The sequence below is a fragment of the Pteronotus mesoamericanus genome, unplaced genomic scaffold, assembly GCF_021234165.1.
Source record: "Pteronotus mesoamericanus isolate MK-2021 breed Mesoamerican mustached bat unplaced genomic scaffold, CSHL_Meso_final contig_27, whole genome shotgun sequence".
NCBI classification, from domain to species: domain Eukaryota; kingdom Metazoa; phylum Chordata; class Mammalia; order Chiroptera; family Mormoopidae; genus Pteronotus; species Pteronotus mesoamericanus.
The window spans coordinates 24,648,104-24,660,780 of NW_026555115.1; the positions used below are offsets into that span (position 1 = coordinate 24,648,104).

Genomic DNA, 12,677 nt, shown 5'->3' on the forward strand with positions numbered 1-12,677 from the left:
GTACATACAGAGTGGTATGGCCACAGACTCATTTAGGTATCTTAAGGGGGTGAGGAGGGGCAAGGTAGTAGAAATTAACAAATATGTATTTAGGAAAGATCACTATGACGTACGGTAGAGAACAGATTGGAGTTGAGCTTAAGTGACTACAAGAAGATACACTGAGTTTTAAGTTGATTTCCACCCAACAGAGCTTTATGTATTCCTGTCTCCTACTTTCCTAGGTTATATGGAAAAGAAAAATCAGTTAAATAAATCAAAGAAGCTTTTAGAAGAGTGATTAATTTCCTCTGTAAAATGACTCACTTCTTTCTTTCTTTTTGCAATATTTCCCCCACTGATCACTGTCTGCCATGAGCTCACTCACCTGCTCTTTAAAGAAGTCAAGAAAATAAGGCAACAGGATCTCTACAGAATCTGTGTGGCCTTAAAGGATGAAACCCTAAGAATTGTTTAGTTCCTGTGTCTCAGTCTCCAGATGTCTTATGGCTCAAAATACCATTATCCCCCTGATGACTCTCGAATTTGTATCTCTAGTCCACACTTCTTCACCGAACCTCAGTTTCTAAGTCTAGTTGCTTCCACTTCTCCATTTAGATGTCTGATGAAGATTTCAAACTCAACACAAAAAAACCCAAATTCCTGATTTCTTTCCTCAAAAATCTCTTCTTGTATAACTCGGTTCTTCCAAGTTACTCACAATGTCTCTTTTACTTCACATTCCTCATCTAATATATTCACAAACCTTATCTCTACTTCTAAAATATCTCCAGAATTCAATTCAGTTTTCACAACCCCAATCGCTACTGCTCTGGCCCAAGCCACTATCACTAATGGCTCGGATTATTGCAGTAACTTCCTGGTATCACTTTTTACCACCTAATATATATTTATTCTCATCTGGCTCCCTCTACATAATCTCTGGGAGATCCAGTACTTGTCTCTTTCATTTAGTGCCATGAACCCCAGTGCAACCTCCCAGGTGCTCCATAATTATTTGCTAGAATTAATAATATTTTATACCACCACATATATAGTTATTCCTTTAAACGCATGTTTGGGTGTGTGAAAATTGACGATGGTAGGGGACTTTTACAAATTAAAAATACCCTGAGACAAAGCAGTGAGTGGAGAGTGGGGTCAGCTGGTTGATGCAGTTTCCACAAGCTATCCCGGTTTCTCTCAGCGGACAGTTAGTTGTTCAATGTCAGCTAACCCCCCTCTATTTGGGGGCCACTGTGGGTGTAAACTTCGCACGGCACTCCACACCTGCCTCAGCCTACCACATAACAGCCTCGGATTAGTCCTGCCTCAGCGACACACGAGCCCATGCAGTTTCAGGCTGGAAGAGGCACTTGCACGCTCTCCAGGCCCTCCCAGATGTCACTGGATCATAGGCCACGCGGGTGACTTTAATCGTTTGGTAAAAGGAGAACACTTCTCATTGACATTCTCCGCTGTACTAGTAGTAACTTAAAATAAAAAAGCAGGGAAGACACCTTCTGAGACCTGGCTGTCGCTTCAGGATTGGAGCGCACAGTGCACCTTGCACCTGGCTGAGGTACTATTCTCTGCCAGCTTTTGACTTGATGGGAAGAGAAATTGCTGTCAGTTGCCCTGATCCTAAATGGCAGGTTACTCCATTGCCATACAGGGGTGAAGATAGGGCTGTTGGAGAAGTCAAAATGAGAACGAAATCATTTTCTTCATCCAACAAGTAGGCAGAGGTTCCAGAAGAGAGAAGAGGCAGAGACAACAGACCTAATGAAGATGGCCAAAGGCAACACTAACCTAGTCCAAAATGGCGCCTGCGGTTATTACCGAGAGCACAGAAGAGGCAGTGATTACCCTGATCCAAGATGGCGGTAGCTATTGAGGCAAACCGAAGGGCGGGAGTGCAAGGAGTGTCTTTGCCCTCCTCCGAGAAAGCGGCTGCAGTGGGTGCTGTCCCTGGCTCCGCCCCACGCACTCAGCCCCACCTCCCTAGTCCCTCCCACCGCCTTCTTTCAGTGCCTAGGCCGGGCGGTGGTGCTTTCGCAAGGAGGGCAGGCTGCAGGCACTTGACATGGCGGCAGCAACGGCGACTGCAGCAAGCAAGGGGAATGGGGGCGGCGGAGGCCGGGCTGGGGCAGGCGAAGCCAGCGGGGCGCGGAAGAAGAAGGGCCCGGGGCCTTTGGCCACGGCGTACCTGGTCATCTATAATGTGGTGATGACGGCTGGGTGAGACTGGGGTTCGGGGAGGCGAGGAGTGAGCCTGGCCGGTAAGGGGGCTCTGCGGCCGGCGGGGTGGCTGGGTCCGGCCCACCACGCGCCGCGCAGCCCGGACGCCCGGAGACCCGGCACCTGGGCAGTGAGGGCAGCCGAGCGAGCGGTGAACGGCCCTGGTACCTATCTGGGACTGCCGCCTATGCGAGGGCCGAGCAAGTTCCCAGGCAGCGGGTGTGCCCCGAGCTGGAGTTCGGGGCTCCCACGGGGTATAGGGGAGGCTGCCCAGGTTCAAGTCCGGGTGGGCTGCTCAGTGGTCCAGGTCTGGGGGCGGTGTGCAGGGCGATTCTGCAGCGCGGAGATCTTGGGCGGCCAGTCACGAATGGCGAGCTGTTTCCCCTATGGGGAGTGGAGAAAGCTTGACTGCAGAGCGACCATTTATTTAGGCGGCTGTTTTCAAAATCCAGGCTGAGCTATGATCTGAAAGGTAATGGAAAGGCTTTCAAAGTTTTTGGCCAGTGACATGAGCAGAGCTGTGCTTGAGATGAGTTTAGCCGTTTTTAGGATATATGGGGATGGGGAAGGCAGTGGAGGTGGCAGACAGAGATCCTGAGGAGGAGGGGAACAAACCCACCAAATGGGTACCCCCTCATGTTACTCCCTCATTTCGGCCCATTCCTTGACACAGCGAGTTTTTGGTGCTAGTTGTGATAATGACTAGATGTAGAACCTTGGATGAATTACTTTATTTCTCTTGGCCTCTGTGTTCCCTCTGCAGCACTAAAGAATTGGGCTAGATTTCCAAGTTTCCTCCAAGCCTTTGATCCATGATTTTTGGTGAGGAGGATCGGAGGAGCAGGCTCTTTGTAGTGTATTTCGAACTTTGATTCGTATGTAAAACGTTTTCTGTAACATTTTATTTTGAAAATTTCAAACATACAGGAAACTTGAAATAACTATATAGTGAACACCCATTTTTATTTATTTTTACAATAGGTAGTACATGGGTGGGGTGCAAGATTCAAAATATAGACAAGGGCATAAGGTAAAATTCTTCCCTTTCATCCTTCCCTTCCACCTAGGTCCCCTCCCTGGAGGCAGTTTATTTTGTGTGTCCTTCAGAAGCTGATACAAGTAAAAACAAATACATGCCTTTCCCCTCTCCCCGACACCCATTTGTAAAACACAAATGCTAATGTTAATTTCAGGACATGTGCTTTTTTCATACAGAGATACATCTTGGGAAGATCATACGTTTTATTGCTAGTATTATAAATGGCCTGTGTTGAAACCTGGGCTCAGAGAAGTTGTGACTTGCTTGGCTTGCTTGAGGTCACTGAACTTGTTAGTGTTAGATCTGGATCTAGAACATATTTCTCCTTGTGCACAAGCCAATGAAGAAATATCACAGATGGAAGTTTTCTGTGTCACATAAATGTTCACAGTGATTTTAAAAGAATATTCAGGGCTCAGTGTATTTAAATTTATACATAAAAGTCTTGCCTTAGCAAGGGCATTGATGAGAACATTGGACCTGGAGAGGGATTTTAAGGGACATTGGGGAAGAAGAAAATAAATCATTATTCCTGGGCAGTGAGTATAGATAAGGGGGTGGAGGGTAAGGAGTGATATTTTAAACTAGGAAGAGAATTTGGGACTGTGTGAGTAAAATAAGGTCCCCCCCCCCCACGCCCAGGCTGTTAATACCAGACCAGTTACACTATTAAGGAGCCAGTTTTTACAAACTATTTGATGTCTTTGTATGACATTTGGCAGAAATAACATACACACCCCATTACACAGTTGAGATTATGCATATAGGTAAATCTATATGCCTTCAAGGAGACATACCTTAATTAAGGCCTGTCCATTTTGTTATGGAACTTAAACAAATTAGCAAGCCTGAGAAATTTATTTTTGAGAAGGAACGTAGAACAGAAATGTAACATTTACAGTGCTATGCCTAAGTGCTTTCCTTTTTTGCATTTTGTATTGATCTGTATTTCTTTACTGAATTGATTTTGGGAAATTCAACAACAAAAAAAAACTTTTACTCTTTAAAAAGAAATCTAACCTTCTATTCTTCATTTGCAATTTAAAAATGATAGATTTTAAGGTACGGTTATGTTCCAGTGAGACTTGTAAAAGAGCTTAAAATATCCCTTCAACCTATTATTATTACAGACCTCTTAACTGCACAGGTCATTGACATTTTTCCTTTAACACTTTTTTTTTTCTCGTGTCATAGACACTCTAGCACTTAATTGAACTGCTCAGGGACAATTTAGCTTATTCCCTTCATTTTGGCCTTGTTGTCAACCGGCAAGGTTGCCAAAAAGCCCGAGCTCCAGATGGGTGAGGTGCCACTGTGCTTTGTAGAGCACTCTTGGTATGGTGCAACACTTCTGTGCATTAGCGTTTGAGAGCTATAGCTAATAAATCCAGGACACTGATTCTTGAGCTCACCTTTAGCAATATCTGTTATTACCACATCTTCCTATTACCTTAAACCCTACTTACCTTTTTTCTTTTTTCTTTCTCTGATTTATCTTTTTTCTCTTTTTTTAAGGTGGCTTGTTATAGCAGTTGGCCTGGTCAGAGCATACTTGGCTAAGGGTAGCTATCATAGCCTTTATTATTCCATTGAAAAACCTTTGAAGTTCTTCCAAACTGGAGCCTTATTGGAGGTAGGTCCTGAGGTTTATTGTTGTTGATTCTATTGTCATAAAACAAAACATGCTACCAAATTATATTCAAGTAGCCATATCTGTTGTCTTTGCTTTAAATTTTGAAAACTCACCTTATAGTGTACTATAGTGTTGATACCTAACCATCTTTTTAATGTTCTAGAAAAAAATAAAATCTCATTTAACTTGTATTACCTAGAATATATTTTGCATTCACCTTCTACTGGAATTCAAACTAACCAAGCTTATATGGGGATTTAAAAAAATTCTAGGGACATCTTAGGGAAGTGTTAACAAACTCAGATATTTTCAGGGCCAGGCATATAATGGGAACAGAAAATTGTTGGGTGTAGGGTGTAGGGTGTCAGAAGTGGTAGTTGTGAGAAATGGTAGAGCCTGTCTAAAGGCATACAAATTAAAAAAAAATTTAAACAAAAGCTTATTAGTTTCCTTGTATTAATGGTAATGTACCTCCAGTCCTGTCTCCTAGAGCCAATGAATATAAGGATTTGTGAGTTGCAAGTGACAGAAACCCAATTCAAGTTATTTTAAGCAAAAAAGGAGTTTTCTGGCTTCTGTGGTTGATTAAGATATAGGTTTAACTTACAAAATCAAAGGAACCAGCTCAGGAATGAGGAACAGGGAATTAACATTGCCACACTCATATCTTACCTCTACTTATCTCTGTTGAACGTTAGTCTTAGACTTTCCTATTGCAGAGTGCCTTCTCCACATGGTAGGAAACAAGGAGGGAGTTTATTTTTCTCAGCATCTGTGTCACATTCTAGGGAAGGACTCTGGTTGGCTTTACTTAGACCAATCATTCTTGCCAATGATTAGGCAGGTCTAGGAAAGGGAAAACAGGAATAGCATTGGGCACACAGAGTCAATAGCTGCCATAGTTTGTTATGGTGACAAAACCTTCAGGTTGAAGAGATCTTGTCATTATGACATTAGGAAGGATTTTTTTTTAAATCATGTTTATTCTATTAAAGTAGTCTCAGTTTCTCCCCCTTTGCCCTCCTCCACCCATCCCACCCTGCCCCCTTCTCCCACAGTCAGTTCCCACTCTGCTGTCTATATACATGGGTCATTTATACATGATTTTTGTTTAGTTCCTTCTCCTTCTTTCCACCATTGTCCTCCTTCCCCCATCCCTTCTGGTCACGTTTCCATGCCTGTGGTTTATTTGGTTCATTAGTTTCCTTTGTTGAATAGATTCCACTTATAGGTGAGATCATATGGTGTTTGCCTTTCACCAACTGGCTTATTTCAGTTAGCATAACATTCTCCAGTTCCATCCATGCTGTTGCAAAAGGTAGGAGTTCCTTCTTTCTTTCTTTTTTTTTAAATGCAGATTTATTTATTTATTTATTTATTTATTTATTTCAATGTCAAGATCCATTATAAAATATTAAAAAATTTAAATCCATTATGAAGTCTCAGCAATCATGACACCTGCACAGAAATAATCAAGTAGGTCAATGGAGTATAACGAGCATTCTGGAAACAAACGTATATATCTGTCTAACGATGTAATATATGATTCAATTGATACTTCAAAATCAATGGGGGAAATATGGCTTATTCAACCAATAAGATGCATGGACCACTATTACTTGAAATAAAACAAATACAGAGCCCTATTTCACACAGTACACAAAAAATATTCAGGTGAGTGAAAAATCAATATGTAAAATCTAAGGAGTTTGAGGAGAAAATATAAAATAATATTTTTCTTACCCTGAAGTAGCATATTCAAACCCAGAAGCTATAAAGTAAAATATTGACAATATGACTATATTAAACATTTAAGACTACACAGTAATATTCATGTAAAAAAAGTTAAAGGACAAGCAATAGAATACAAAAGTATTTCTATTCTTATAGCTGCAACACAGCTATAAAAGGGGTAATAGTTTATTTGGGGGGGGGGGGTTTTGTTTTTGTTTCTGTCTTTTTTAGGGAAAAAGAAACTATAAACATTTAATCAAAAAAGGGATAAAGAATACCAGAAAGTCATTGAAGGCTTTTTAAAAATAATAGAAATAGGCAAGAAATGCACAAAAACAGGTTTAGTGTCAACAAATAATAAAGTAACAATTAAAATAACACGTCACTGTCACAGTCAGATTAGTAAGTATTCAAGATACTGGTAATATCAAGTATCGGTGACTGTGAAAGGAACTGGGTATTCATAGACTTCTTCGTCTTCTTACAGCAGTCCCTTTAGCATACCTTGCAATGCTGGTTTGGTGGAGGTGTATTCTCTTAGCCTTCTTTGGTCTGAAAAGCTCCTTACTTTGCCTCCCATTTTAATTGAGAGCCTTGCTGGGTAGAGCAGTCTTGGTTGCAGGCCTTTGCTTTTCATGACTTGGAATATTTCTTGCCATTCCCTTCCGGCTTGCAGTGTTTCTGCGGAGGAGTCAGCTGCTGGCCGTATCGGGGCTCCCTTGTATGTCCTCTTTCTCCCTTGCTGCCTTTAGGATTCTCTGTTTGTCTTGGAAATTTGCCTTTTTCATGACGATGTGTCTTGGAGCGGGCCTCACTGGGTTCCTCTTGAACGGGACCCTCTGTGCTTCCTGGACTTGTGTGACTTTTTCTCTCCTCAAATTAGGGAAGTTTTCCACCATGACTTTTTCAAACAGGTTCTCTATCCCTTGCTTCTCTTCTTCTGGAATCCCTATTATTCCGATATTACTGCGTTTCAGGTTGTCCTGCACTTTCCTCAACGCCTCTTCGTGCTTTTTGAGTCTTTCTTCATTTTCTTGCTCTTTCTGGGAGCTTTTTTCTACCTCACCCTCCAGCTCGCTGATTCGACCCTCTGCTTCATCGAGGCTGCTTTTGATTCCTTCCACTGTGTTCTTCAATTCAGAAATTGTACTCTTCATTTCCTCTTGTCTCTTATTGATAGTTTCTATGTCCCTTTTCATGCTGATATAGTTTGCAGTAAGTTCCATGTAGTTTCCCTGTAGTTTTTGGTAATTCTCTCTGAGCTCACTGAGTTAATTGAGCTTCCTTAGAACCCTTGTTTTGAACTCAGTGCCTGATAGCTGACTTGCCTCTATTTCATTTAGTTCTCTTTCTGGGGATTCCTCCTTTCCCTTCGATGGGGGGTGGAGGGTGTTGTTTCTTTGTCTTCCCATTATTTTTGAGACTCTTCTTTTTGGCTTCTGCCTCTTACATTGATCTGCCTTGAGTTCCTGACTTTGTGGTATGAACTTCTGTGGTAGGAGACCGCTGTTCTTTTTCTTTCAGGATCTGCCTCTGATGATGTCAGGTGTTGATCCCGTCTGACCTTAGGCAGTCTGTTCAAGACTTCCAGGAATCTACTGTCTGGTTTTCTCCTTTAGCTGTTAATCTAGTCTCTCTTTATTCAACAGGCTGGCTTAGAAACACCACAGGGCGGGGCAGAGTCCCTCCTGGGGGTGGGGTTATTGGGTCCTCTCACCCTGCTGCTGCCACTCAAGGGAGTGTGTGCTGAGCCAGATGGCTGCTGAGGTATGTGGGAGGAGTCAGCACCGGATCCCACCAGCTACTCTCCCAGTTCTCTCCCCAGAGCCTTCTTCCCCAGTCTCTCCTCAGGCATCTCCAGTCCACTCTGTCCCGACCTTTGCTGGAGGCCTGGGTCAGTGGCTGCAAAGAAAATTTTATGTGTTGGCCCTTTAAATGGCTCTTTGCGTCTCCAGCCGCTTGTCGCTGGCAGAGAGCAACCCTGCTGCTTTTCGCAGCTGGCTGTTATCTGTGTACTTTTTGGGCCCTGGTGATGTAAGCTGGAGATCCCTGCTTACAGTTTAGACCCCGCTCTTCTCATAGGGATCCAACTGGCCGTTTCAATATCCTTCTGGTGCTGTGGCCCGTGGGGGCCCCTCCTGCCTTCTCGAGCCTCTACTGCATTCCTTACCAGTGAGGTCGTGCTGAAGCTGATTCTTCTGCCTGCCTGAGGTTAAAAGGCTCCTCTCTTGCTATTGTTCAGTTGTTTGCTCCAGGTGATTTCTCCACAACTTAGTTGTAATTCCAGTTTGGTCGTGAGAGGAGGTCCGTGTGTCTTACACTCACTCCTCCGCCATCTTGATTTCAACATTTGGAAGGATATTTAAAAAAAAAAGTTTACTTAAATGAAATGAGATGTAATACCTCAACCTCTCATCCTCTCATTTGAAAGCAGAAAATTGTAGAATTGTTATTTTTTCTCTCAGTAAACAGAGACTTCAGTACTACCTACAGTTACACATTTTTGGTAGATAGTATGATGAGGTGAGCTTCTGACTGGAGTCTGAGTGCCGTTCTTCTAAGTATGCTGGTTTTACCAACTTTACTCTGAATTTGGGCAAGTCATTTATCTCTTGTTCATCTCATTTTCTCATTTGTAAAATAATTAGGTTAAAATACATTTCCAGAGCCCCTTCTCACCCTAATCCTTTGAACCTGAGGAAAGCAGCAAATCCATATTTTGAACTTAGAATCTGGAATTTTTTTGAACGGGGCAGTAGTGAGTGAGTAGTATTCTTTTTCTCTGAGCGCTAAGCCAATACATCTTTCAAGCTATCAAGAAGCAAGTTTGGATTCAAAAGCATCAGAAACTGCCCCAGTGCTTAATATAGTAAGAAGTTGGAATACATCTATAATTTAAAGGGGATTGTATCTCTGTAGGATTTTATAATATTGGAGGTATTATTTAAAAAATGTAAGTATGTCTTGAAAGGTAGTGACATTAAATAACGTGATACAAAAAACAAATCTTAGACTTTGAAGGATTAGCCCAGGGCTATCCCTATTGAATTTTTAATACGTATTTAAGAAAATAAGTTGCATTTTTGGTTTCATCTCTGTTATTCCAGCTGAGAATCAAACAGGTGGCAAATCCTGGGTTTTGATTTTGGGAAAAGAACTCTACATAATGAACTGAAGACTCCCTGTAATATGCAGGGAATTAACATTGACTGCAGGAGACGCCTTGGCCTGGGGCAATAGAGGGGGCTTACCAGAACTGCACTTCTTTTGTTATAATGATGTAGCTTTTTATAAAATGGATACAAATCCTAATTTTTTTGTTCACACTCATCTAAGAATGTCATATGCATTTTTTAGAGATAACTTGACAAATTATTTCATAGGTGATATTGTAAATAATTATGTGTTTGAGCCACTATAATGGGTTATGTGGAGTTTGGGCCTTTGCTAATAAAAAGCTTATAATCTTATTGGATAGATGGTTATAATAGGACCCTTGGCTGGAAATTATAGAAACCTCCTTAACTAACTTATATAATACAAGAGGTTTATTATAAGGTATAGGATGTTCCATGGAATCCAAGGGCAGGGATGTCATGGGGCCTTAGGAACGGCCTACAGTCAGGGATGGGACACCATAAGGAACCCAGGGCTTCTGGCTCAGTCTCTTATCCCTACTTTTTTCTCTCTGTCTCTAATTCTTTATTTCCTTCCTGCAGACTAGTTTTTTTTTTTTTTTTTTGGTTTCTTAGTCTACACAGCAGACAGTGGTAACAGAAAATTCCCCAACAGTACAGCTCCTGCAATCAAGAGAGCAGCTAGTTGGAAACAGAATCTTACCCCCAATCCTACATTCCCAGTAAAGGGCCTCATGTATCCAGTTCAGTCAGGTTCATTCCTGGACCAATCATGTGTATATAGGAGCAAGGTCACATGAACTATATAGAAGTTGGAAAGAAGGGGCAATTTCTAGAAAAGGGGGTGTAAGTTAGATAGCCCAAGAAATATTTACCAAAGTACTGAGACACAATACAAGGAAGGTGATAGTATATGAAATGATTTCTAAATTCATAGAAAGTAAAATGCTGATAATCTGTGGGTCAAGAGATCAATGTGTGAACAAATAGAGTGTGTGTTGCAAATAGAGTATTGAGTAATTCTGAGAGCTCATTAACATAGGTAGCAAAAATATCTTGTATTTAAAGATACTGGCATGCGTAAACAAGATGCAGTGTCACCATACGATAAAATGAATGAATTACTGGTACACGTTATAACATGGATGAATCTTAAAAACATGCTACGTGAAAGAAGCCAGACACAAGAAGCCACATATTGTGTGATTCCATTTTTATGAAATGTCTAGAATAGACAAATCTGTAGAGACGGAAAGTAGATTATTGGTTGCCAGGGGCTGTGGGGAGTACAGGTTTCTAATGGGTACAGGGTTTCTTTTTTAAGGTAATGAAAATATTCTGGAATTGGATACTGGTAGCAGTTGTACAACTTGGTGAATGTACTAAAAAACATTGAATTGTATACTTTGAATAGATGAATTTTATGGTATGTGAATTATATCTCAACTTCTTAAAAATGATATTTATAATAAGCTGTGGATAAGTTTTCTTTTTATTTTATTCTTTTTTTTTGGATTCATGATAATCACAAGTAAAGACAGATTCTTACCTTTGCAGCTTTGTTAGAGTTGAGTGAAAGATTAGAAATTAGTAGATTGATGCTACATTATGTCAGTTTAAAATAATTTTTGAGAGAATTTAGACTTCTGAATATGTTTAGTTAACATAAGACTAATTATAACAGACACTTTCAAATACTTATGATTGGATGTGCCTCTCTGATTGACAGTGAGGATTCCAGTGGATTAAGGATGTCTCTGCAAAGGCATTAATTACTGAGGCTGGTACAGCCCATCTGCCACATATGTACATCACTCTCTATGTCATTTACCTACCACTGCCCATCTTGGACCATCTGATGGACCACAGAAACTCCCTTTCTTTCACGACCTCTTTCTGATCTATTGGGACCACCTTAAATCTACAAAAAGAAAAGTGGGGATGAGGAACAATCTTATATGTGATCTTTCCCTGGAGTTGATCTAGTAGGGCTGGATCTAAAATGAATTCTCCAGAACTTTTGGTATATTTTCTAACCCCACACCCCCCACTACCATTTTCTAAGGCCTCTGTCTATATTCTGGCCTAACTTTTCATGCATCACCTCAAACTCTCTTCAAATACTTCAGTGAAATATCCAATAATCTACTTATGGATATTTCTCTTAAATAGAGTAGAATCTCAAGAACTTGAAGTGTCATTAAAAGAGGGATCCCATCTTGTCTCCCTGCCAGTTTTAATATCTGGATGATATTTTTTCCCACGGAGATACTATGTAGTTAGGTTCGGTGGTGGTGTTAGTACAGTGATACACTTCACGCACAATATGTCTTAAGTTTGCTTTGTGAACTCATCTGTGGCCATAACTATCATCAGTAATAGTTTTCCTCCCTCTGGAAACATGCTCATTTCCCAATAATAGTAATTTCAAACAATCTGTATTCTGAAGATCTGTTTTAAGAAAACAGACCTCTAAAAGAGACTTCTGAAAAGCCAGCACAGCAAGTCATAGTGGGGATATCTAACACAGACAGGAGAGACAACAAACCTAAACAAACCACTTCAAAAACAACATGAAAATCAGAAGGAAAATAGAGCTTGGGTGTAATTACTGTGTCACAACATGAGAAGGGAAAAGGGAGCCTGTGCGAAACAAACCTTACTCGCAGCTTGCCGACTCAAGCAAATAAAAGCAAATTGTTAATGGTATTCAAAAAGGTAAGGTAGTTAGTGGCTGTAGAAGGGAATGTGCTAAAATTAAAAAAAAAACAAAAACAAAACCCACTAAAAATATTGACAGTGGCAGCCAAGGCAGGAAGGGGGGCCTCAGTGCAGAGAGATAGGTAAAGACTCAAGAAAAAGCAGGTGTTCCCAGTTACAGTCTCAGATAAAGTAGATGACAGAGCTGAAGCTG

At 41.0% G+C, this 12,677-nt stretch overlaps 1 protein-coding gene across 2 annotated transcripts in view; it reads left to right on the forward strand.

Moving 5' to 3' along the window:
• The first annotated feature begins 2,047 nt into the window (after positions 1 to 2,047).
• Positions 2,048 to 12,677, forward strand: part of HACD2 (3-hydroxyacyl-CoA dehydratase 2) — a 109,540-nt gene continuing 98,910 nt past the window's right edge. For both annotated transcript variants that reach the window (XM_054575202.1, XM_054575203.1), the window contains exons 1-2: positions 2,048 to 2,220; positions 4,775 to 4,892. In XM_054575202.1, the coding sequence (XP_054431177.1) occupies positions 2,066 to 2,220; positions 4,775 to 4,892 (273 nt within the window). In that variant the 5' untranslated portion in view covers positions 2,048 to 2,065. The remainder of the gene's footprint in view (positions 2,221 to 4,774; positions 4,893 to 12,677) is intronic.